We start from the raw sequence: 22,448 nt of genomic DNA, 5'->3' as shown, positions 1-22,448 counted from the left end.
TGCTATGGAGACTAAGTCCATGCTTCAAGACATGGTAGAATGAAGGCACATGTAGTGGTGAAAGCTTGGGTATTCATCACAGGCACACTACATCCTGCAGTTCCTGAATTCATTTGAAGAAGCCTCTTTAAAGATAAACAAATTGTGAATAGAAATAGAAATGAATGACCCAAATGTTTTTTTGTTTTTTTCAAATGAGTATCATTACATCATCCTTTATTATAGTTAATTCATAATGAAACTTTTTTTTTAATCTAAATAATAAGACAGATGCTTCTGAGTTGCAAGACCTGTCCTCAGTCAGCTAGATGAAAACCAGCAGCACTGAAGGATTTTACCTGATATGTCTGGCAAATCATCAAACTACATGGAATGAGAACAAATCTTGCCATGTCCTTCTAGATTTATACATGGTTAGCGTGGGTGTGCCCGGGTATGTGTTCTCCCCATGCCCCCGTGGCCGGAAAAGCGAGGGACAGTGGTGTTATAAAAAAAAAAACACTGAGCTGTCCAGCGCCATGCTAAATGAGACGCGTGACTCATCAGATGAAACAGGGGATTAGGTGGTAATGATCTGGCAAATGGTTTTGAAATTGTAATTATCTACCCTGTGCTGTTGTGCTTAGATTTTTGTTGGGGGGGCACAAGAGAAAGACAGACAGAGCGAGAGAGAGAGAGAGAGAGAGAGAGAGAGAGAGAGTAAGAGAAGTATGAAAGTTACAATGTAAAGCATTTTATCCAAAACAAGTGCTTCTTACCCCCAAAACAGCATGAAAGTTCTCCACTATGGAGTGATGTCAGTACCATTGCGATGAATATATCAGGCTTTGTCACTGAGCCACTGGTCTTTGGTTAAGTGTAGACAAAGAGGATGCTGAACAAAGACTGATCTCACTCTGCTCTCTCTAGCGTAAACACTTGACCTGACCAATCACACTGTTACCTGTGTTACTCCCCTTAGTGGTGCTTGAGCACTTTAGAATGTGCTAAAGAACAGCCTCCAAAAGCTCTCTAAATCCTCCCAGGTGTATTATATTTCAGATATGGCACAGGACTGCAAAGTGATGCATATTCATCAGCTCACTGTCCATTTGATCCAGTCCAGGCATTAAAACGTTCTGAAACACACAACCAACATTTAAGTGGTTGTGATTGAAATGTTGTTAAAGAACCTACTGGTATAAGTGAGTCTAGGCTTTTGGATCTTATTTCCACATTTGCTTCCTAGTTCCTCTCATCTTCAGTGGTGGTTAAGTCAACAGACCACCTATCCTAGAAATCCTTTTTCAAAGCAATAGAAAATCTCACCTTTTTCAGAAAAAAAAATTATTCTCAGATCGAGATGGCTAAGAAGAGGATTTCAAAATCTACCATGAAATAAATTGTTTCTTTATTGCAATGGTTGACTGCCATCTCATGGAGGTAGTGAACTTGCGTGTAGAGGGGAAATTGGAAGACTACTACCACCTAGTGTATGTGTGCTAAAACAATGATTCTATATCCATGAAAAAATGCTTAGAATACAGCAAGATAAGGAATATGTGTTGTTTACTTTGTTTTGTCCATTTAAATGATCATTTACATGTAATGTACTGCTGTCCCGCAGGTTGAAGTAATCTTGTAGCGCAGGCAGGATAAGCTGAATGCTTGTGGCAAGCTCAGGTCTTCCAGGCCCCTGCTGTGCACAGGTGCTCCTCTTGTCAGCAAATGTTCCTCTTCATTACTGTCCAGCAGAGCATCCTTAGCTCTCAGCTGTATCTACTACTACTGTGTGTATGTGTGTGTGTGTGTGTGTGTGTGTGTGTGTGTGTGTGTGTGTCTTGTTTGTAAAATAATAATTATTAATAAACATTATTAATTTCAGATGTAAAAACAACATGGAAGAAATGTAAGAGAAGAAATGTAAGAGAAGAACAAATTATATAGCACTGTAGGAAACTGTTTTATTGTGGGTTTTTTAATTATTATTATTATTATTTTTTTTTTAAATTAATCTTCTTGGTTCTCAAATGAACATAGAAGAGAAGACATGCCTTGCCAGATGCATTCAGGGAAGACACAACCATGCATTTTCTGTATAAATAAATACACTGATAAATAAGTAAGCAATCAAACAGTATTACATGCACTTTTATACATGAATCAGTATGCTTTCTAATGGATTCATTTGCCAAGACTCCATGCTCCATTATACCACAGCTCTTGTGATACAATAAATGTATTGTTGAAAACTGGTAATGATTGTGGTATTGTGTAAAATATTCTAACAAAGAGTCTAATTTGTCCTGCTCTCATACACATTACATCATAATGTGATTATTGAAAAAACAAAGCTTTTGCACAGACACCAGTAGTGTTTAAATTATCACAGGGACTTTTACACTGACATTCTCACAGATCTTACACATGACAGATGTAAGAAGATTAACCAAATAACGCCCTGTAGCAGGATTACAACTGATCGTATGCCATGCTATGTGACTATTTTTTAATAAGAATGATAATGAACCTGATGTTGATGAATTTCTTTATTGTAACAGTGAAACAGGGCTTGGAAAAACTCTCAAATTCCTGAGCCCTTTGCCCCTATAACAACCTAGTGGATCCAGTTCTGTCAAAACTGATTTTGTTAAAAAGTAAAAGAAGAGGAAGACAACAAGGTGGAGGAGGAAAGAGATGTTACAAAAAGGAGATATTATCAAGTTTCCATTCTATTATCTCTAATACAATTAGAGAAAATTAGGTAGCCTAATCACTTTTACAGGTTTGTACAGTATCAGCTACTGCACAAAACCCATTTGATTTCCCCTTAATTAAACACTGTGATAGAAACTCTGTTTGAAATTGTGTTATAAGAAAAATAGTAGGGGAAAATGACCTAAGGGAAATTATCCATGTGACAAAAATGCTGAAGGAAAAATATAATACTGAAAATACTTTTTTCCTTTCCTTCCCTTTTTTTTAAATTTATTATTATTATTATTTTTTTTTTTTTTATAACAGGACTGCTTAGGTTTTTATCAGCCATAGCGCTTCACCGACTGTACAAGAAAGAGGGTGAAATAGTTATGCTGTTGCCTGATTTAATTTTCTTTTTAAGCTGCACAGCTGTTTTTCTTCTTTAGTCTATGCAGTTAATCAATCAAGTTGAAAGATGATAGTCAAGTAAATAGCCTTACTTCAAAGCTGTTATAACATTTATCTCAGATTGCATATGTGTAGCCTGCTTGTGAACTGTCTTTGTCAACTAACACGCATGAAGCATCTTCAGATGGTCTCCACCTGTACTGAGATGAAACGGTTAAGATTCTGTTAAACTAGTCAACTAATCCTCCCTCCCCCTGCCCCAACTACACACACACGCAGCAGCAGCAACCAAAACAGCACAAACACGCATGCTAACACAACAGCAAAACGTTTAGCGTTTGAAAATCATATGGTGACTTTTAATCAGGCTATTAATGATATTCTCTTTAGTATATGAACCCGTTTGGTCAAACGGAAACAGACTAAGCATGACGACCACTCCTTAGCACACCAGTGGACACGAATCGATTGTTATGTCGTCATATATCTGCGACATTTGTTTTTCATGTCAGACCAGTGACTAGAGATTGAGGCTTCCGGGTTAACGATTTAACAATTTAGCTGGAGCTAACGTTGTTGTTCTATAATTTCTATAAATAGTAAGTAGAATGAAAAGTTAGTTAATGACATAATCCATGCGTATTTCCGTATAAGTCAAGAATACTTGGCCAGTTTTTGATAACTGGTCAACACCAAGGTGTTCATGATGATAGGGTGGGAAAACGTTCCACCTTCTTTTAAGGAAGGAGCTTTTTGTCAGCCTTATTAGCTAGCTAGCTGTTGAATAAAGTTGCAGCTAGCAAGAAAGTTGGTCATATAAAGCTTTTATCACAGGTTTTCTGCTGAATTGGAACTGTTTTAAAAGATCAAAGATGCAGAACGCCCCTTCCTTTCCCGGAGTAAGCTCTCAGCAGCGCGTTGCTCCGTTGGGACAGACAAGAAACAAGGTTTGCTTTCTTCAAACAAGCCTGAATTTAGACGGCTGTCAGCGATTTATGAAAAATGTCATCACTGTGAGTATTTCTGTGTCATGGTGTAGGTGGCACTAAACCCGGGCCATAGCCTTATGGACTGGATACGACTTACAAAAAGTGGACGTGATATGACTGGACTGAAAGGGCGATTGATCGAGGTCACAGAGGAAGAACTAAAGAGACATAAAACACGAAACGACTGCTGGACATGCATAAGAGGTAATGGCATTCAAGCATGCAAAGTACGTACGGTTAAAGAGCACAATGATAAATTTGACAATATGAATCATCAGGATTTTATACTTTTCAGTTTTAAGAACAACCTTTGTTTTCTGTCAGCTTCACTGCTCTTTTATAAACTAGATTTTATAAATAACATTTTACGTAAGTGGTTAGACATTTTTGTGTAAAATTATGGTATAATTTCAAAGGATTCTTTAGTTCTAGTCACCCAAAAGAGATTACTTTAGGCTACGTTCAGACTTGGCAACAAACCGTAGTGTAATTGCTCTTTCTGATTCATTAGAGCAAGTGAGACCACTGCATTTAGATCTCTAGTACACACCAAGTAAATGGACCTCTGAGCAGCTCCATATCAGTCTTCTTGCAGATGAACACATGCCAAAAGGCAACAAACGGGCAAAAAGTAGGACGTGATGCCACAAGAATTTTCAAAATGTTTAGTCAGTACAGTGAAGCAGTATCGCTTAAAAGTCAAACTGCATGAACAGTACATTAAAATGTATGACATATTTCAAATCTAGTTGTTTGAAAAAGTGTGCATTTTGTCATAAGTAAAAAGGTGCAGTGTTACCCTTGTAAACCCTTGCATTGCATGTACTCTTGCATTCTTTCCTGCAGTCTTTTTTTAACATCTCAGTTTCTTGTCCCTCCAGTTGCTTTCAGATTTGACAGTTTCTGTTATGCACAGGTGCATCTCGACACGATGTAGTACATGCTACTAGAGGCTTCACTTCAGTGCGTCAGCATTTTGAGCCCTAACCCCTTTATAAATAATGCAGCTGACATTTCAGCACTACTGAACAGGTGCTTCATAACTCACTAAAGCTTTTGTGTTGGAGTTGTGATCAGAAATATGGACGCAATAATGGCATTGTTGCTGTGGCTTGTTTGGTTACCAGCCTTAGTGTAAACTATCAGGGTTTTGCTAAGCATTAAAGAAGTTCCTCTCAGTTAAAACACATGAATCCCTGCCATTCAGTATATGGTATGGCATAGACTGTGTGTGTGTGTGTGTGTGTGTGTGTGTTTTGCAGGTATGGTATATAATATTAGTGCTTACATGGATTTTCACCCTGGTGGAGAAGGGGAACTGATGAGGATAGCTGGCATAGATGGTACTGACCTGTTTGACCAGGTAGGTTTTGGACTAGAAAAATGTTTGCGTTTAAGAACATGAAGGACACACTGTATTTTACCAGTAATCTAACCTAAGATAATGTGGTTAATGTCTACCTGCAGGTCCACCGGTGGGTGAACTATGAATCCATGTTGAAAGAGTGTCTGGTGGGGAGGATGATGGTGAAGGCCAGCACAGTTATTAAAGGTATAAATTGAATTAATATAAAGGCATTGAATTCAGTTACAGTAGTGCAGCAGTTACCATCTTTTGTTTTGTTTGTCAGTACTTGGTTGGACTTAGGAAAGTTTTTCCTAAAGCGACAATCAGGGCATATTATAAAAATGTATAATGTTATTATAAATAAAAGTGAGTGAAATGACAAATGTATTATGATACTAATTTTTAGATAACTTGATATTCTATACTTTTTGCATGATATGTAAATGTTATTTTTGCTAGAAGAGACAGTACACCAACAGAAATGTAGTTCCATGTTTTAAAAAGGGGGTATAAACATTTTTCTCAAAATTCCATAACTATTTGACAAAGAACAGTTACAAAATCATGTATAAAGAAAGAAAAGTAAGACTGAGCAAATGGGCCAACATCCAGTCAGCGTGATTGTTAGTTACAGGCACTTTCTAACTGGTCTACTTTATTTCCCTTTTTTTCCCTTTTTAATGATGTATTGGTTGTTGGACAGTGTTATAGAAGTACTGAGTGTCTGCAATATGCTTGATAGAAACATACTGGGTTGCAATGTTTTGCAATAATGATAGTATCTCATTACCTTGCCCACCCCTAATTATACTGTCATAATAAAAAGTAAAACAAATTTAAGCAAAAAAAAAAAGCGTATATATCAAATATATACACATACACAAAACGTACATATTTTTACATATATAAATAAGTATTTTTGCAATCAGAGGACATGCAGAGTACCTGCATTACATTTATGGGTGTCTTATGCACTCTTTCTGCTCCCATAGCTCTGCCAACAACAAAGGCCAATTCCCAAGTTAATGGTAGGACCATAACTCTATATTCATGACGCATTATCAGTTGGGAAAGCTATGTAAGTAGTTTACACTAGGTAACTATCTGGTGGAATAGGAGGATTGTGGCGCAAAATGTTTTAAAATGTCTGAGTAATATGAGATGATTCTCTGCTTTTTAGGTCTTGCTCCACCGCCTCTTGTGGTGTTGGAGCCAAAAGTAGCGCCGATCCCATCTAAAGTCAATCGCCCTCAGTACGGTTCAACTATTTTAATCATAACTAATAACTATAGTTAAGTTTATAATAATTTATGCTTCAGATGTTTGACTGATCTTATGAATGTTATTCACAGGGTTATTTACATTCTATGCTAACTTTACCATTACTTAAGTTTTACATATAAATCTGCTGCGGATGCTAATCATATGTGAAATTCCATACTTATTTGATTATTTCTAAAAGCAGGCCCAGTAATGTTCTCTCTTATTCTTTTCTCCTAGATACGATTGGATCCAGACCGATGACGCTGTTAACATTGTTATTTACACCAAACAGAAGGTAGGTGTTTTTGATGTTTTTACTCGAACCATGTTGCTACGTGACAAAGATCAATGTTTTAGATTTGAAATCTATTTATTATGTTTGTAATATATTTGTCTTCATTACCTCCCCCCAACCCTGTGAGATCCCCAGCTCAGGTTGTTCAGTAGTTGACCTTCAAGTTAACATTCTACGGATTGAGATACTACTGGAAAATTGGTCATATCTGCTTCATTGGAGTAAGACAGACATGTGGATTAAATTATTTAGTTTGCCTGCACCTTCCTTTATTATATATATATATGTGAATATAATCTTTAATGTGCCCTCTCTAGGTCTGGCTCATGATGTTGAAGAAAATGTTGCCAGTAAGTGAGTTTTCTTTTGCAAAAGAAAAATCCTGCAATGTAGGTTTGAAATTCAACACAGTTATGTCTTGTCAGGGTGAAAATGTACTAGTTAAAAACTATTGATTGATTATCTTCTTGTGTGTTTAGTGCCACTGAAGAGTATCTGCTTGTGTGTTTAGTGCCACTGGATTATCTGATTGTGTTTAGTGCCACTGTGGAGTATCTTCTTATATGTTTAGTGCCTCTGAAGATTTCTGCTTATGTCTTTTGCATCACTGAAGATTATCCAAATGAAAATATATCTTGCTCTGCTGTAAGCACAGCTTTATGAAAATGTGTTGAACATGCATTTCAGTGTGTGCTGGTGAACTCCATGTGCACTTTGTATCAATGTCTAAGATTTGACAGATTGCATATCTCAGTCAAAGGCAGAGTATCTAGGCATGGAGAATGAAAAACATCTTGAGGTTTATTGGCTTGTAGCTGACCTTGCTCACTATCACCCCCTGCTGCATAAATACCTCCACTGTTTTATCACTTTTGAAAAGTATTCACGTTCACATATCATGTTATTAGATCAAAGACTAATATCTGTATTTAAGGACAGAATGACATTCTGTTATTATGTTGTGTCCCATGGTGTGTGTGTGTGTGTCACTCTTTCTCTCTCTCCCTCTCATGTGTTCTTTCTCCCTCTCTCTCTGCCATGGTAGTTCAAACAGTCAATTTGGTTGGAAAGGTTAATGTGCACCTGCGCAAAACAGTCAATGCCAGGTGGACACAATTGGGCCAACCCCTACAATCCCATGATTCATTTATTCTGAGTAAAGATCGGGGTAAGTTACCTGCTTCTGTGTGCTAGTCTACAACTCAGTAAAAGGCAAATTCATCACCATTGGGTCCAAATAAGTAAAGTACAGGTGAATAAAAGGACACCTAAAGTTTGTTTATCTTGTTGTAAGTGCAGAGTTGTTCTACAGAGACTGTATGCTGGTTTCTAAAAAAGAAGTTACACATTGCACCTGGCTCTTCTGTTTCCGACTACCTCCTGGAGCATGCATGCAGATCCCTGTGGGGAGACATGTCTACCTCAAAGCCTCTGTTCAGGGTAACTCCCCATCTAAGCCAAGCTTTCCAGCAGACAGATTTGCACTGACCAACATTTATTATACATGAAGGATGCATCTTAAACACTTATGAAAAATACTTCCAGCAGAGAACATGAAAACTGTACTTCTAAATTGCAATTCTCATACAAACTGCTAACTTTGGCAAAGACCTGTCTTTATGAAGAAATGCCTTTTATTGTGTGAGTTTGGGTAGCTTTGAAGCTGTGGGTTCTTCTGTTAACAGGCTGTGCTGTTGTGAAGCCCTACACACCAGTAGACCAGGTACTTATGCCTCAAACTCCCCCCAGCACACAAGGGAGTTCAGATATCTATCTCATGATTAAGGTCTATCCTGATGGAGTGTTCACACCACATCTGAACAACCTTGACATCGGTGAGCTATAGGGATGTCTGGTGTGCATGTGTACATGCGTCTGAGTGTTGGAGGGCAGTGGTTAATTTTTGAAAATAACAACCTCTCTGGTTATAGTGCCCTGTATATTTTAAAAATTCTGCTTTTACTGTAGTTTGATGTATTCATATCATTCTTTTTTTAACTGAAAAACGGCAAATACCTTAACTGAATAAAAATACTTTTAACTGAATAGAAAATCAAAGTATGACAAATTGCCAGCCACTGCCTCAAGTAAATAATTTGTCAATTTTGAATGCTAATCCCATATTTTTATGTGGATAAATCTGCCATTAATTTTTCTAACCAACCTGTACATTTTGTCAGGCGCTCCTCTGTCTGTTAGCAGTCCGGAGGGTGCCTTCACACTGCATAGCCTGAGTGATGTCACTCATTTGTACCTGTTAGCTGCTGGCACTGGCTTCACACCCATGGCCCGCCTCCTCCATCTGGCCCTTCAGGAACTGTCCTCTATCAGGTTAGATCGACTAAGCTTTCTGTTCCAGTTGCCTTCTTGCTGACTCACAAGTTTTCTCTCAATTTGTCTTTACCTAATTTAATATTGTTAATTTTCCACTGATCACCAGAATTGAGCAATATCCAAAATGCTTCCTTCCTGATATTTTTCACCTTGGTTCAGCTCTTTCTGATGTTTGAACTGTTATCAGTCAAGCTTGTAAGCCTATGCATGTTCTTGTTACCCTCTTAGAAAGACGAAGCTCATGTTCTTCAACCGTCAGGAGAAGGACATCCTATGGCATTCTGAGTTGGAGCAAATATGTGCAGAGGATGCAAGGTATAGCGCTCACTTAGACTTAATGAGTGACCATAGGTGTCTCTTCGTATGCTCTGTGCACCAGCAGCCACATGGGAACTACTAGTCTTTGCAAGTGCAGTGAGGCCTCAGATTTGCAGTGGTACCTACATTACTAAATCTAGGCCTATGTGTGACTCAGGTTCCAGGTTGAGTATGTCCTGTCAGAGCCTTCAGCCTCATGGACAGGTAGAAGAGGACACGTAGACGTCTCCAAGCTGCAGGATTTCCTGCAAAGACCAGGGGATTCCAAGTGCTTAGTATGTGTGTGTGGGCCCACTGGTTTCGCTGAGCTGACAGTGCAGTAAGTACTACTATCCTTTCCCCTTCCTTTTCATCATGCTCACATGTGCAGTATCTTGTGGGACTCTCTATTTTGGGGCTTACACCTGAAGTATGTATTACTATGGCCAAGTATTAATATGCCTCATCTCAACCTCAGTTGTCAAAAGCTACTTCACAGGCACAAAATGTCACCACAACATAAAAATACATAGTATTTCCTACACCTGTAAGGTAGTGATAAAGCACACTTTCTCTGCATTTGTCTCTTAAGACTTTTAAACCTCCCTTTCCAGGCTGGTGAAGCAGCAAGGGTTCAGTGAAGAGGAGATGTATGTTTTCCAGGGTTGATTTCTGAATTCAAGCATATGGTGGCCTTATCATGCTGATTGTTTCTATGCACAGAAGACTGAAATTCCTTGATCATGGGGATTAATATGAGCTTACCACTCTGTACACACACTCCTCTGACACATGAATGACTGTCTTGAAATCCCATGTGTTTTGCATTGGTACAACTGTGAGGGAACGTTTTAGTGTGCTGTGAACTGTTCTTCCATCCTGTGTAATTTTTCGTGAGAATTTTCTTAGATTGTGTGCTAACACACACACTGTGATTTTAAATTTGTAAATCAGATGCATTATTGTAGAGTTCAAATGAGGTAGCCTGTTCAGCCTTTAAAATAATATGTAGTACTAGTGACTAAAAATTAATAAATAAATAAACAAAACTGTGTAAACAAATTATGAAAATGATTTACTTTGTATGACAGCACAATGTCTGGTATGCATCGCAGTTTTATTTTGAACATGGACCTGTAGCCAAAATAGTTGTTAGTCCAAAGAACCAGCCAAGCTTATTTCATTCATAATAGTTATAAATGTGACATTCTTTTTAACTTGTGCATTCTATATTTAGTGAGAGTGATAGTGCAATTTGTATCCTGTTTCAATAATTCTCACTTGTGTTCTGCAAAAGTACTGAAGAATGCCAGCATTAAATTATGAATGTGTATGTGTGTTTATATATATATATATATATATATATATATATATATATATAATTATTAGGGGTGGGACTCGATTAAAAAATCTAATTAATTAGAAGCTTTGTAATTAATTAATCGAATTAATTAATCTTCACAATAACCTGTTTTACTTCCCTTTCCTCATCATACAGCTGCTGGATTTTTTTCGACATTGTCTTTCTGGACGGCAGTTCGTAACTTGCATCACCTGGCGCAATTTGCAGCGTCTCTTGTAACCCTTTATCTTCGATCACAGAGAGCGGTCTACAGTCCACAGCAATCCATCTCGCCAGTGAATTGGTCAATTTGTCTGACGTGGACTTTGACATTTTGTTTCTGAATGTGAACCCCGACATGTGGTCGAGTGTTGACTGGCGACACTGTTTGCTCGTACTAGGAATACTATCACATTTAGCAGCGAAGTTAACATTACTGACCTGCGCGCTAGCCCCAAAATGTTTTGCGTTGAGGTGGTAACGAAGGGTGGAAGTGCTCCTGTGATAAGCAAACTCCTTCCTGCATAAAGTGCAAATAACATTTTTGTTTGTACTTCCATCTGGAAGTTTCTTGTATTTAAATTTCGCATCCACCAGCGTAGCCTCTTCCCTCATCTCCATCATGCTCATCACATTGTGCGTCAATATAATCTGTATGCCTGGAACTCGTGCACTGAGAATCGTTCCACGGTGCAAAAGTGTGATTAAAATGCGTTATTTTTTTAATTCGTTATTTTCCCTGTAATTAATTAATCGAAATTATCGCGTTAAAGTCCCATCCCTAATATATATATATATATATATATATATATATATATATATATATATATAGTCCTGGGGGAAAGGAATTTAGTGAAATTAATTACATCTTATTCATTTTCCTTTTCCTTTGTCGTCTTTTGATTTTTTTTTTCTCAAATCCATTAGTATCCGCTCAAGAATTTAGGTCTACGTTTCTGTATATAAGGAACTTCTCTTATCATTCATTTAGTGTGGTGGTTTTAATCTTCTTCGGCAGTTCCAAATGTAAAATTGGGCTTGCAAATGATATATATAATAACCCTTTATAAAATAAATAATTTTATCATGTTAATTTTCCCTTGTTAAAATGGTGGCGTGAAAGTAACAACATAATTATTTATAAGGCTGACAGTATATTATATTCCAAAACTAAATATTCATAGATTTGTTATTTCCAACATAAACGTCATGATTTGCATTTCACTGTCATCATATTCCCACACCATAATCCATTGTGCAGGCCAAAGATGTCATGACAAAGTTACTAATTTGTACAAAATAAGTTTTCCTTAGATCACACTTGTTATCTTGATATGGAATTGTACCGTACGTGTAACGTGTTGTACCGCGTTAGTCCAATATGTGGCGTACGGGTAGTGTGGATAGCTATTAAGCGACAAGATATAGCTATTTGTTAGCAAGATACCTAACAGCTAGCTTGCTCGCCAAGTGTAAAGGGAAAACAAAAGGATAATAGATTGAATGGAAATTCTTTTTTTAAGAGTCACCTAGATAGCCAACAGTTCAAACAATGATATTTTTAAACCCGTCTGTTCAGTCTCAGGTAAGATTTTAAAAAATCCCCGCTGAAAATCAACTAAAGAATGATGTAATGTCGGTAGCAGCTAACACCATTGTCCATAATCAGGCGGTTTCGGTGGTTGTCAGGTTCAGTGTAAACGCTTCGAGCGTTTGTAGCTAGTTAACATTACATGGCTGGTTTAACGAACATGGATGAACTTTCTGACATGTTATACCTCAGCTATAACTAGCGGACTGGTAGCTAATTGGACAATTTCCCAGTTAGCTAGGATTTGTCCGTTTCCTGGTTAATTAGCTGCCTAGCTTGCTAGCAAGCATGTAAAGTTCCCCATGCGAACTAGCTTCAAAAGCTACGCAATACAGTGGTAGCTAGCTAGTCTAGCCTAGGTAGTTTTAAATTATACCGTTTTCTAGAGCGCTACGTGAAGCTATGACAACAAATTAGTTTTTTAAGTTGTCTCTTAACCTAACTGGCTACATACTTGCACTGATACTGCGTTTGCCTATTTCCCTGATAAATACATTAATAGCGTAGTGTACAGGATGTCTGTCATCCTGTGAGTAATCTGCCTGTTAGAGTTCTCCACCTAACATAGCATAGCTCTTAACCTAGCCGTAGCTGCAGTATTTTATATTTAAGATACTTTTGTTAGAGATATGTAACCTAGCTAAGAAATTGTAGCTCGATTATTTTTTTTATGACATGTGATCCAAATAGAAAAAAGTTTCGGTCTAGCCTCTTACCACAGTCAGTACTGCGGTGTCTATTTAAGTATTTTTCTGCTTGTCCTGACCCAGTGGCTTATTGGGCTAATGATTTTTTGGCATGTATAAATTTACCTTTAGGTAACTGTGCCGTTGGCCCATATCATTAATGCCCTGCACTCCTTGAAAGCATCAGTCAGCTCTACTGCCATCACTTCAGTTCAGAGTCATCAGAAAGATCTTTCCCCAAAGTATGACCTACTTCTCAGTGGGCCTGAAGGACAGGTAATCTTAATCATAAAGAGTGTGATTAATATTTACATGAGTTACCTTTTCCTTTAAAAATGCACTGTAAGTCAAATAATGTGTAAGTATATATAAGTTTGGATTTAAATTACTGTTAACAGAAACATTTCCTAAGCTTACACATAAGTACACATAAATGCATCAAAAAGAACAAACAGCTCATAATATATGGGGAGAAGTATATTTACAATGTAACGGTGGCCAGAGTGCTGCAGGGCTTGGGGCAGGACGCACAGACTTCCTTGTTGGTGAAACACATTTATTAATACATCATATAGGACACATGTGGCACTTACAACACCTATGGAAAACATGACTATACAGCTAACATTAAACGAAGATGCGTACCCATTAACAGGGACTACACAAACCATCGATATGGTTACAAAGATCTACAGTATCACATATATAGTGACAATGACCAACAAAGGGAGCACACACAAGACATTAACATTGAACCCTATACACGTTTGCAATCCCGGGGGGCGTGGTTACAAAAACAAAGACACAGTACATTTGTGCATCCCCTTGCACATTGTGGGCCGTACCACAGAACCCCCTCGTGACAGAACCCCCTCCCAAGCGGCGTGGCTCCCGTAGCGTCCACCTTTGGTACTGCGAATCCCAGGCTGTCGTGCATACACCCACAGACAAACACTGCACGGCTCTGCCAGGTGCCCACCTACTACCAGGTGGGCCAGGAACCGACAACTGGGGAGACTTCTCTTGAAAGAGAAAGGCAGTGTCCCTGCCCCTCTTGGTACGCTGTATGTGAAATGTGGGGGAGGAGCATTCCTCAAAGACGACCCCTACCTAGGGGCGCGGTTCCTGACGCTTCCCTTTCCGGGATAGCGAACTCCAGGTCACCGTGCACACATACAAACACCGCATGGCATTGCCGGGTACCCACCCAGCACAAGACAGGCCAAGAACCTCCCACTTGGGAGACCTCCACAAGCGAGGGAGAAAGGCAGAGTGCCTGCCTCTCTCAGGTCAATCTGATACACTCCCCGCGACATGATGCGCCTTGAAAACACGCACAAGGCACGAATACACATAAACAATAGCGCCAATCGACAAATGGATAAGGTGCTGTAAACGTGTCCTTGGGCCCTTCGGACACGCGGTTCCGTATGTGCAGCCTCCCCTAATGGTCCTCCTTAATCCTGCCGCTCTAGGAGCACCCCAGAGGAACTCCTCCTCCGAGACTTTGGGCGGACCCCTGCAGTCCTCCTCCTGGTGGGTCTGTAGAAGCGGAAGAACGCGGGCTCTTGTGTCTTTGGCCGTAGATCTCGCCGACTCGTTCGCCCTAGGGCCCCCCCCCCCCCCAAATATTTTCCAGGGGGTGTTCCTCTCTCACGCCGGAGTTTCCACGATCTTAGGTCGTGGTACTCTCCTCAGTCTCCTGGGATCCAGGCTGCAGGTTGGGAAATGCCTAAGCACCGTCCACTAGAAGGTCCGTTTCGTGACGGGGAAGTAAGCGTCCTGTGGTGCTGGTGGCCCGAATGCCGTGGGGAAGTAAGCACAGACTTCCTCGTCAGTGAAACACATTCATTAATACAAAACATATAGGACACGTGGCACTCACACATGACTATACATCTAACATTAAACGAAGATGCATGCACATTAACGGGGACTACACAAACCATCGTTATGGTTACAAAGATCTACAGTATCACATATGTAGTGACAATGACCATCAAAGGGAGCACACACAGACGGGTTTAAATAGACACACAAGACATTAACATTGAACCCTATGCATGTGTGCGCAATCCCGGGGGCCGTGGTTACAAAAACAAAGACACAGTACATTTGTGCATCCCCTTGCACGTGGTGGGCTGTACCACGTGACTATGGGGGGGAGGAGCAGTCCTTGACATAAAAACTGCTCATAATATATAGGGAGCAATGTATTTGTGTTTAATTGTGTGAGCTGTCATTTTTTAAAATAAACAAATATGCAGACATTTTTATTGTACTTTCCATTTCCAGTAGTTAATCTAATGTGTAGTAGTACTTAAGTACTACTACACTACTAATGTACTACAAATTTGTAGTTGTACTCAAGTACTGCAACACATTAGATTAACCACTACAGCCTACAATATGTTGCAATTTCTATAGAGAAAATTATTTGTTACCTCTGGCAAAACCCTTTGTCAACATATCAAATAAAAATTTTTTTAACGTACAAGCAGCAGTGGCAATATTTTTTGTAATAAAGGTTTATTCACATTTAGGACCAGTAGTGATTTGCATGTTTTCACAAGGTATAGCAGTTCCTGACTGTCACTAACTTTAACTTGCAGCAAAATGACTTGGGGCTGTCAGAGCTGAGACTGAGTGCAGTAAATGAGGAGTTGACCAGGCTTCTGCCCATGCTAGCTCCTGAGGAGAGCCCACACCTTATGACCCACCATCTCTCCTTAAGATGGAAAATATCTCACATCTCTACATGTTCCTTCTTTCACAACAAACATGGTAAAATGCTCTACTATGCAATGTTTGAGAATTTGCATTTAAATGACACTTTATTTAACGAGCGCTCCCTCTGTGGGATCAGAGAGTTATTTATTAAGGTCTTAGTCATTCATTAAAACATAATAAAGAATAACAACCTGACAAGTAGTGTAACACCAAAAGCCATGTTGGTGATGCACTAGATGATGCACTCTTATATTGGCATAAAACTAAAAAGTGATTGTTTTTGCTAGGCTTCCCTCACAGAGCACCAGGCATATTTGGCTCTCCAGTATTCTACAGACAAAGTTGCAGTCCTCTTCAGGCAGCCTGCTCTGATCTTCAGCGTTTGCAGGGTATTGGAGTGAATGAAACCTTATTTAGAAATTAAGTTTTTGCTTGTAAAACTGCTGTACTGCCTCTAATGTATTCCAGCATGGTTAAAATTTAGATCATATTCCTGCCTATTCTAATTTTTAATGTAACAGTAACTTTGTCGTACCTACTAGCTTTACATATGTACATCAATGTAAAGTTTGGAAGAGCAGGTTATTTGCCTGTATAAACAGGAATTATACAAATGTATAGTATATATGAAAATGTATGTTGCTTCTGCAAGTGTGGGTTCAGAGCAGAGGCTTTAAGACTCTGAGGTCAAAGGCTAGACGCCTGCAGCCTAGCATTGAGAGTTCAACAGAACCAGATAGCTACACTCCAGCATTCATGAAGGTTAGTAATCAGTCTTCCTGTAGTGTAGCGCCTAACATGATTAGTTTACAAGGCGATAAATTGTCAAATGATGCTTCTACAATTGGTTGCACTTAGTCCCTCATCCATGCTCTGTTGGTCCTAGTTTACTTTTCTGTTTCAGGGTCTCCTCAAGAGGGAAAAGACTGATGTTGAGAGTCTCAACCAGCTAACGAGGCAAAGGAATCTACCAGAGAACCTACAGGATGCATTTAAGACTGGCTTCACGGAGGGCTTCATGAAAGCTCAAGCTCTAATGCAGAGGACCCAAGGCATGATCCTTTGTGACTGTGCTTTCTCTGTTGCTCATCTTTTTAGTTTGTGTTTGCTAACTTACTCTCTGTTGCTTAATTGCTTTCTTACAGGAATTGAAGCTAGTGTAATTATAAAAAATATATTCACTAAACGTCTGACATTACATTTTTATGTCTGCATTTCCATTACCAAATTAGGTGTATATTTTGGTATATATGTTTTGGTTATGTTCTACTGATTAAGGTATATAGTAGCATGTTTGTGTCATGCATGTAGTGTGGTGTGTGATGCTAGAAATGAGTGAAGAAATGTAATGTTGTTTTTGACAGATTCACTTAAGAGGACCCGTCTGGTTTTACTTGTCCTCTTGCTTATTGGTATCTATGGTCTGTCAAGAACCCCGTTTCTCTCCGGTAAAAGCTAATTTTCTGATCCTGGTTTGTTTCCTATTTTATTCATTATCTGTGTTAGCATACACAGCACGTTCAAGCTAATTTAATCAGAAGACAATTTTAAAACCATTTAAAAAGTTAATTACAAATGGATTAAATAGTGAAACTACAAGTCATTTTTTACTGGTATTTCTTTTGCCCACTTACATTATATGCTTATGGGATGAACCATGTAATATATGTACATAATTTAATAATGGACAAAAGAAATACCAGTGAAAACTGACTCATAGAAATTACTAAAATTCCCAAAGACATGAATTATACAGTGTGAGCTTACCTTGTTTTGTTTTTGTTCTTTTTGCAGTCCGTTTCCGTACTACTTCAGGGCTTGATTCTGCACTGGATCCTGTGCAAATGAAGAATGTCACCTTTGAGCATGTGAAAGGAGTGGAAGAAGCAAAGAATGAACTTCAGGATGTTGTTGAGTTCTTGAAGAATCCCCAGAAATTCACTGCACTTGGTGGAAAGTTACCAAAAGGTATATCTGGATAAAATATACCTGTGGATATATATTGTTTGATGATAAAAAAAAAAAAAAAAATATATATATATATATATATATATATATATATATATATATATATATATAGAGAGAGAGAGAGAGAGAGAGAGAGAGAGAGAGAGATAGGCATATAGGTTGTGTACATTTTCTATAATGCTGTTTGCAGGTATCCTCCTGGTGGGTTCCCCTGGAACCGGAAAGACTTTGCTTGCCAGAGCTGTGGCAGGCGAGGCAGACGTGCCATTCTACTATGCATCGGGGTCAGAATTTGATGAGATGTTTGTGGGTGTTGGAGCAAGTCGCATCAGGAACCTCTTCAGTGAGTGTGAATGGCTTTCAGAGTGATGCAGCCCTGCCTACGAAGGTTACAGTACATGTACCAATTGTTTTCATAGTTTAGGCCTGTGATTTTTATTTTGACTTGTAAGACATGAGGTCAGTGTTTTTATTTGTATTATTTTTTTAACACTGTAGTAGTGAAGCTCTGTGGGATTTTGTGTTCTTTTTTTCATTTATTATTTTCTACAGAAGAGGCAAAAGCTAACGCCCCCTGTGTAATATTTATTGACGAGTTGGACAGTGTGGGTGGAAAGAGGATTGAGTCACCCATGCACCCATATTCACGACAGACCATTAACCAGCTCCTTGCTGAAATGGATGGGTCAGTAGTATATTTTATATTTCTATATAGTGTATTTGTATATTGCATAATCTTAAAATGAGCATAAATACTATAAAATAATGTGCTTGCTTAATTAACATTTAATGTATTTGACAATTTCAGGTTTAAACCAAATGAAGGGGTTATTGTTATTGGGGCAACAAACTTTGCTGAAGCTTTGGACAAGTAAGTGTGGTGTTTGAAAATTTTCTTGGTCTCAAATCATTATATTAGTAGATTTTAGTAATTTTCCAAGCTCATGATTTTTCAAGTGAAGGCCTCCAGCTAAATAGCTTCATACACCAAGAAGAAAAATCATGTGATGTATGAGTATACTGTGTGTGTCTCTGTCTGTCTGTCTGTCTGTCTGTGTGTGTGTGTGTGTGTGTGTGTGTGTGTGTGTGTGTGTGTGTGTGTGTGCATGTGCTTGTGTTTCATTTTAAGTGCTCTGGTGAGACCAGGTAGGTTTGACATGCAAGTCACGGTCCCCAAACCTGATGTGAGAGGACGTACAGAGATCCTGAACTGGTACTTGAAAAAAATCAAAGTGGACTCGGGTAAGAAGCTATTGTAATCTTACACAGTCAAAGTGAATCTCACAGTCTCAGTTCACATTTATTATTGTTTTCAAAAATTGATTTGTGTGTACATATGTGTGTTCTGTAGCTGTGGATGCAGAAATCATTGCCAGGGGAACAGTGGGCTTCTCTGGAGCAGAGCTGGAGAACTTGGTGAACCAGGCTGCACTAAAGGCTGCTGTAGATGGGAAGGAGGAGGTGACCATGAAGGAGCTGGAGTTTGCTAAAGATAAGATCCTCATGGGTGAGGCTTCACTCTGTGAACATGTAGGATGCATTAAAGTTTGGAGATCTAGGTTCTTCTTCAAACACATTTTGTCATGCATTTCTCACTAGGCCCAGAACGTAGGAGTGTGGAAATTGACAAGAAAAACAAGACTATCACAGCTTATCATGAATCTGGTCATGCCATTGTGGCATATTACACCAAGGACGCCATGCCTATCAATAAGGCTACAATCATGCCCCGAGGCCTCTCTCTTGGTCATGTAATTATCAGGAATTACAACAACATGACATTCACTGCAGTTCTTAACATTATCCATCAAAATTCACACCACACATGAAACATACTTTCATTCGAAATTTGAAAATATCAGTAGTCACAAGTACATTGTAAACATTTGAATACATGTAACCTTTCCACTCAGGTGTCTATGCTTCCTGAAAATGACCGGTGGAGTGAAACCCGAGCTCAGCTTTTAGCTCAGATGGATGTTAGTATGGGTGGCAGGGTAGCAGAAGAACTCATCTTTGGGGGTGAAAATATTACTACAGGTGAGCTTTATGTATGAGTGTGATGATTTCTTGTTAGAAGTTGGTTCATTTCAGTTGTGGGTACCTTTTAAAATATTGATTTGCAGGAGCGTCAAGTGATTTTGATGGAGCCACACAGATTGCAAAGATGATGGTGACACGATTTGGAATGAGTAACAAGGTATGAATACTGTCAAGTTGGTGTGAGGTTTGTGATTAGTGTGCAAAAACAAATGGTTCTTTCATAAAATGGTTTATGAAACCATTCAAATGAGTTTTTAATTTGTCATCTGTTTCTGAAAACATTTAATAAAATGAGCAGTAATTCACAGTGTTGACAATAAGCATTGTCTTGTTTTCTTTCTTTAAAGATTATTGGCTATATATTTTTTCACCAAAAGCTACTGCAAATACCTTTTAAAACAGGATTTTGAAACCTTTTGTGGGTTCTAATATAGTGTTCACATTTCTGACTTTAAATCTAGACTTTATCCTGATACTTTGTTGATTCTTTGTGTCAGACCCAACCTGCTGAAACAAATCTACTTCATTTAGAGTTAAAACAGTTCCCACTTAAGACACTCCAGTTTACATTTAAAATTTGTAATGTACAATCTGCCTTTAAGATGGGCATTCATAAAATAGAGTGTACTTCACTGTTATGGACTCTGCTTATAGCCAGCTTATGGTTTTCTTTGGCTTTTCAAATGGCTTCACTGTTATTTCTCTTTGTCCTGAGGCTTTCTTTTGTGAGTTATCATTTTGTGTACATTGTCACATAATTGAGCAGAACCTAACATTTTCTCTGCCTGTTCTAGCTGGGAGTCATGACCTATGCTGACCTGTCCAAACAAAGCCCAGAGACACAAGCTGCTGTTGAGCAGGAGGTCAGGGTACTGCTGCAGGTACAGTGACAACTTATGGCCTTGGCTTAGTTTATGCATGTATTCTCATGGTCTTTAAATATATAAGTCCTAATTATGTTCATTGTCTACTCCTGTAATTGTTCTATCAGGACTCATATGAGCGTGCTAAGAAACTCCTCAAGACGTACAGCAAAGAGCACAAGAAACTGGCAGATGCTTTGCTGACTTATGAGACTCTGGATGCAAAAGAGATTCAGATGGTCCTAGAGGGCAAATCTTTGGACCCAAGATGAGATTGTTCTCGAGTTTCAAAGAGAGCTGAAGGCATAATCCTCTACTTTTAGACATAAATGGAATGAGACTCTTTGACAAACTGCAGTTCATCCTCTATAAATCATCATGAACAAATGTGCTAAAATTGTTTTAATTAAAAAAAAATTGTACTGTTTTTGTCTACTTGATGGACAAAATTGCTGTTATAAATTATATTTATTTCAAGGTTTTTAGGGCTCTCAAATTTTAAAGAGAATCCCATTTTCAACCTATTTAGATTTTTTCAAATAATTTGGTTATGTGTGTACTATGTCTCCTTAGTTACCTGTGTACTATGTCTCTCCTCTATCACAGTGAAAATGGTAAGGTAAGCACCCAACTCCACATTGTGTTCCAAAGGGAGAGGGGACTGAGAATATGAACACAATGGGGATCCACATAGCTACCCATCTCAACTGGGTCTCAAAAATGTAGGAAAAAGAAAATATTTCAAAATGGCCATAAAATCTCATTGTGGTATGGTTACACAGAGTTAGATAAGTTTGTGGAAACAGAATGCCCTGGGATGCATTTGAGTGCCCTCAAAATGAGGACTTTTGCAAATGTTATAGAACTTTATATGGGGGGGGGGGGACAGGCACAGTATTTTAATCTCCAATTTTACATCTATTTGTTTAGAGAAAACTATTTAGAAAGGCAGACTTTATTGTAATAAACAGCATTCAGCCAAGAATGCAACATCAGAACATGAGTACTGGTTTAATGCCAATCTAAATGGCTGATTTGTTGGAGTGAAGAGAAATGTTATATTAAAAAAAAAAAAAAAACTGTTTCCATGTACACTTCTGTCTTTTATGTTAAATTTTGTACAAGTTATGTAGTTGGATGCACAAAATAGTGATTTCTATTCAGTGTTTTATTTATTTGTCAAAGTCTAGTTTCTCATGGTGCTGCTTTTCAGTTTCACTGTTCTTCATTTGGCCATTTTACTAGCCAGTGTATGAGTGGAAAGGGAGCCATCATGGCTGTTTGTGTAAATGCAGCTGTCTGTATAATATTTATGAGGAGTGAAACTTATTTGTCTAGTTAAGAATAGGTGATGGCAAAAGACTAATAAATTGTTTTTCAAATCCTTGGAATGGGAAATGTCATTTTTTCCTAGGTTCATAATTTTACCGAACTGTATCAAATTGTAGTTCTATTAAAATTGCTGTTGCATGGCCCTTTATGGAATCGTGGGCACTTAGTAATGGCCAGTTATTCTGTAACATTATCTAAATCTAAATCCAAGCTGCTCCCTTACTTTAAAGTATAGTGGGGATGATTTTAAACAATACCCTTGTTTTGCTTAGAGTATTGG

The 22,448-nt window shown here is 38.4% G+C and overlaps 2 protein-coding genes across 3 annotated transcripts; both read left to right on the top strand.

The window, feature by feature from the left end:
* Window positions 1-3,575: 3,575 nt before the first annotated feature.
* On the top strand, window positions 3,576-10,675 carry LOC113581109 (cytochrome b5 reductase 4). Of its 2 annotated transcripts, XM_027016036.2 has the most exons (17): window positions 3,584-3,686; window positions 3,922-4,034; window positions 4,127-4,280; window positions 5,339-5,439; window positions 5,544-5,628; window positions 6,417-6,452; window positions 6,605-6,677; window positions 6,925-6,982; window positions 7,110-7,203; window positions 7,300-7,332; window positions 8,028-8,150; window positions 8,282-8,422; window positions 8,668-8,817; window positions 9,163-9,313; window positions 9,545-9,631; window positions 9,792-9,953; window positions 10,228-10,675. In XM_027016036.2, exons 2-17 carry the CDS (start codon window positions 3,960-3,962, stop codon window positions 10,280-10,282), a joined length of 1,578 nt encoding a protein of 525 aa, XP_026871837.2. In that variant the 5' UTR covers window positions 3,584-3,686; window positions 3,922-3,959; the 3' UTR covers window positions 10,283-10,675. The 2 variants fall into 2 exon arrangements, with proteins under 2 accessions (XP_026871847.2, XP_026871837.2); XM_027016046.2 differs by lacking the exon at window positions 6,417-6,452 and having other exon boundaries at window positions 3,576-4,034.
* A 1,676-nt stretch (window positions 10,676-12,351) lies between these two features.
* yme1l1a (YME1-like 1a) lies at window positions 12,352-22,223 on the top strand. Its single transcript, XM_027016281.2, has 18 exons — window positions 12,352-12,540; window positions 13,365-13,508; window positions 15,845-16,016; window positions 16,250-16,351; window positions 16,615-16,724; window positions 16,867-17,014; window positions 17,327-17,410; window positions 17,757-17,930; window positions 18,121-18,273; window positions 18,483-18,615; window positions 18,739-18,801; window positions 19,060-19,172; window positions 19,282-19,437; window positions 19,530-19,681; window positions 19,844-19,970; window positions 20,057-20,130; window positions 20,768-20,854; window positions 20,965-22,223. The coding sequence occupies exons 1-18, from the start codon at window positions 12,508-12,510 to the stop codon at window positions 21,106-21,108; spliced, it is 2,169 nt and encodes a 722-aa protein (XP_026872082.2). The 5' UTR covers window positions 12,352-12,507; the 3' UTR covers window positions 21,109-22,223.
* Window positions 22,224-22,448: the final 225 nt, after the last annotated feature.

The sequence above is a fragment of the Electrophorus electricus genome, chromosome 10 (assembly GCF_013358815.1).
Source record: "Electrophorus electricus isolate fEleEle1 chromosome 10, fEleEle1.pri, whole genome shotgun sequence".
NCBI classification, from domain to species: domain Eukaryota; kingdom Metazoa; phylum Chordata; class Actinopteri; order Gymnotiformes; family Gymnotidae; genus Electrophorus; species Electrophorus electricus.
The sequence above is the reverse complement of the archived record's forward strand: the minus strand, read 5'-3'. Positions and strand labels throughout refer to the sequence as shown.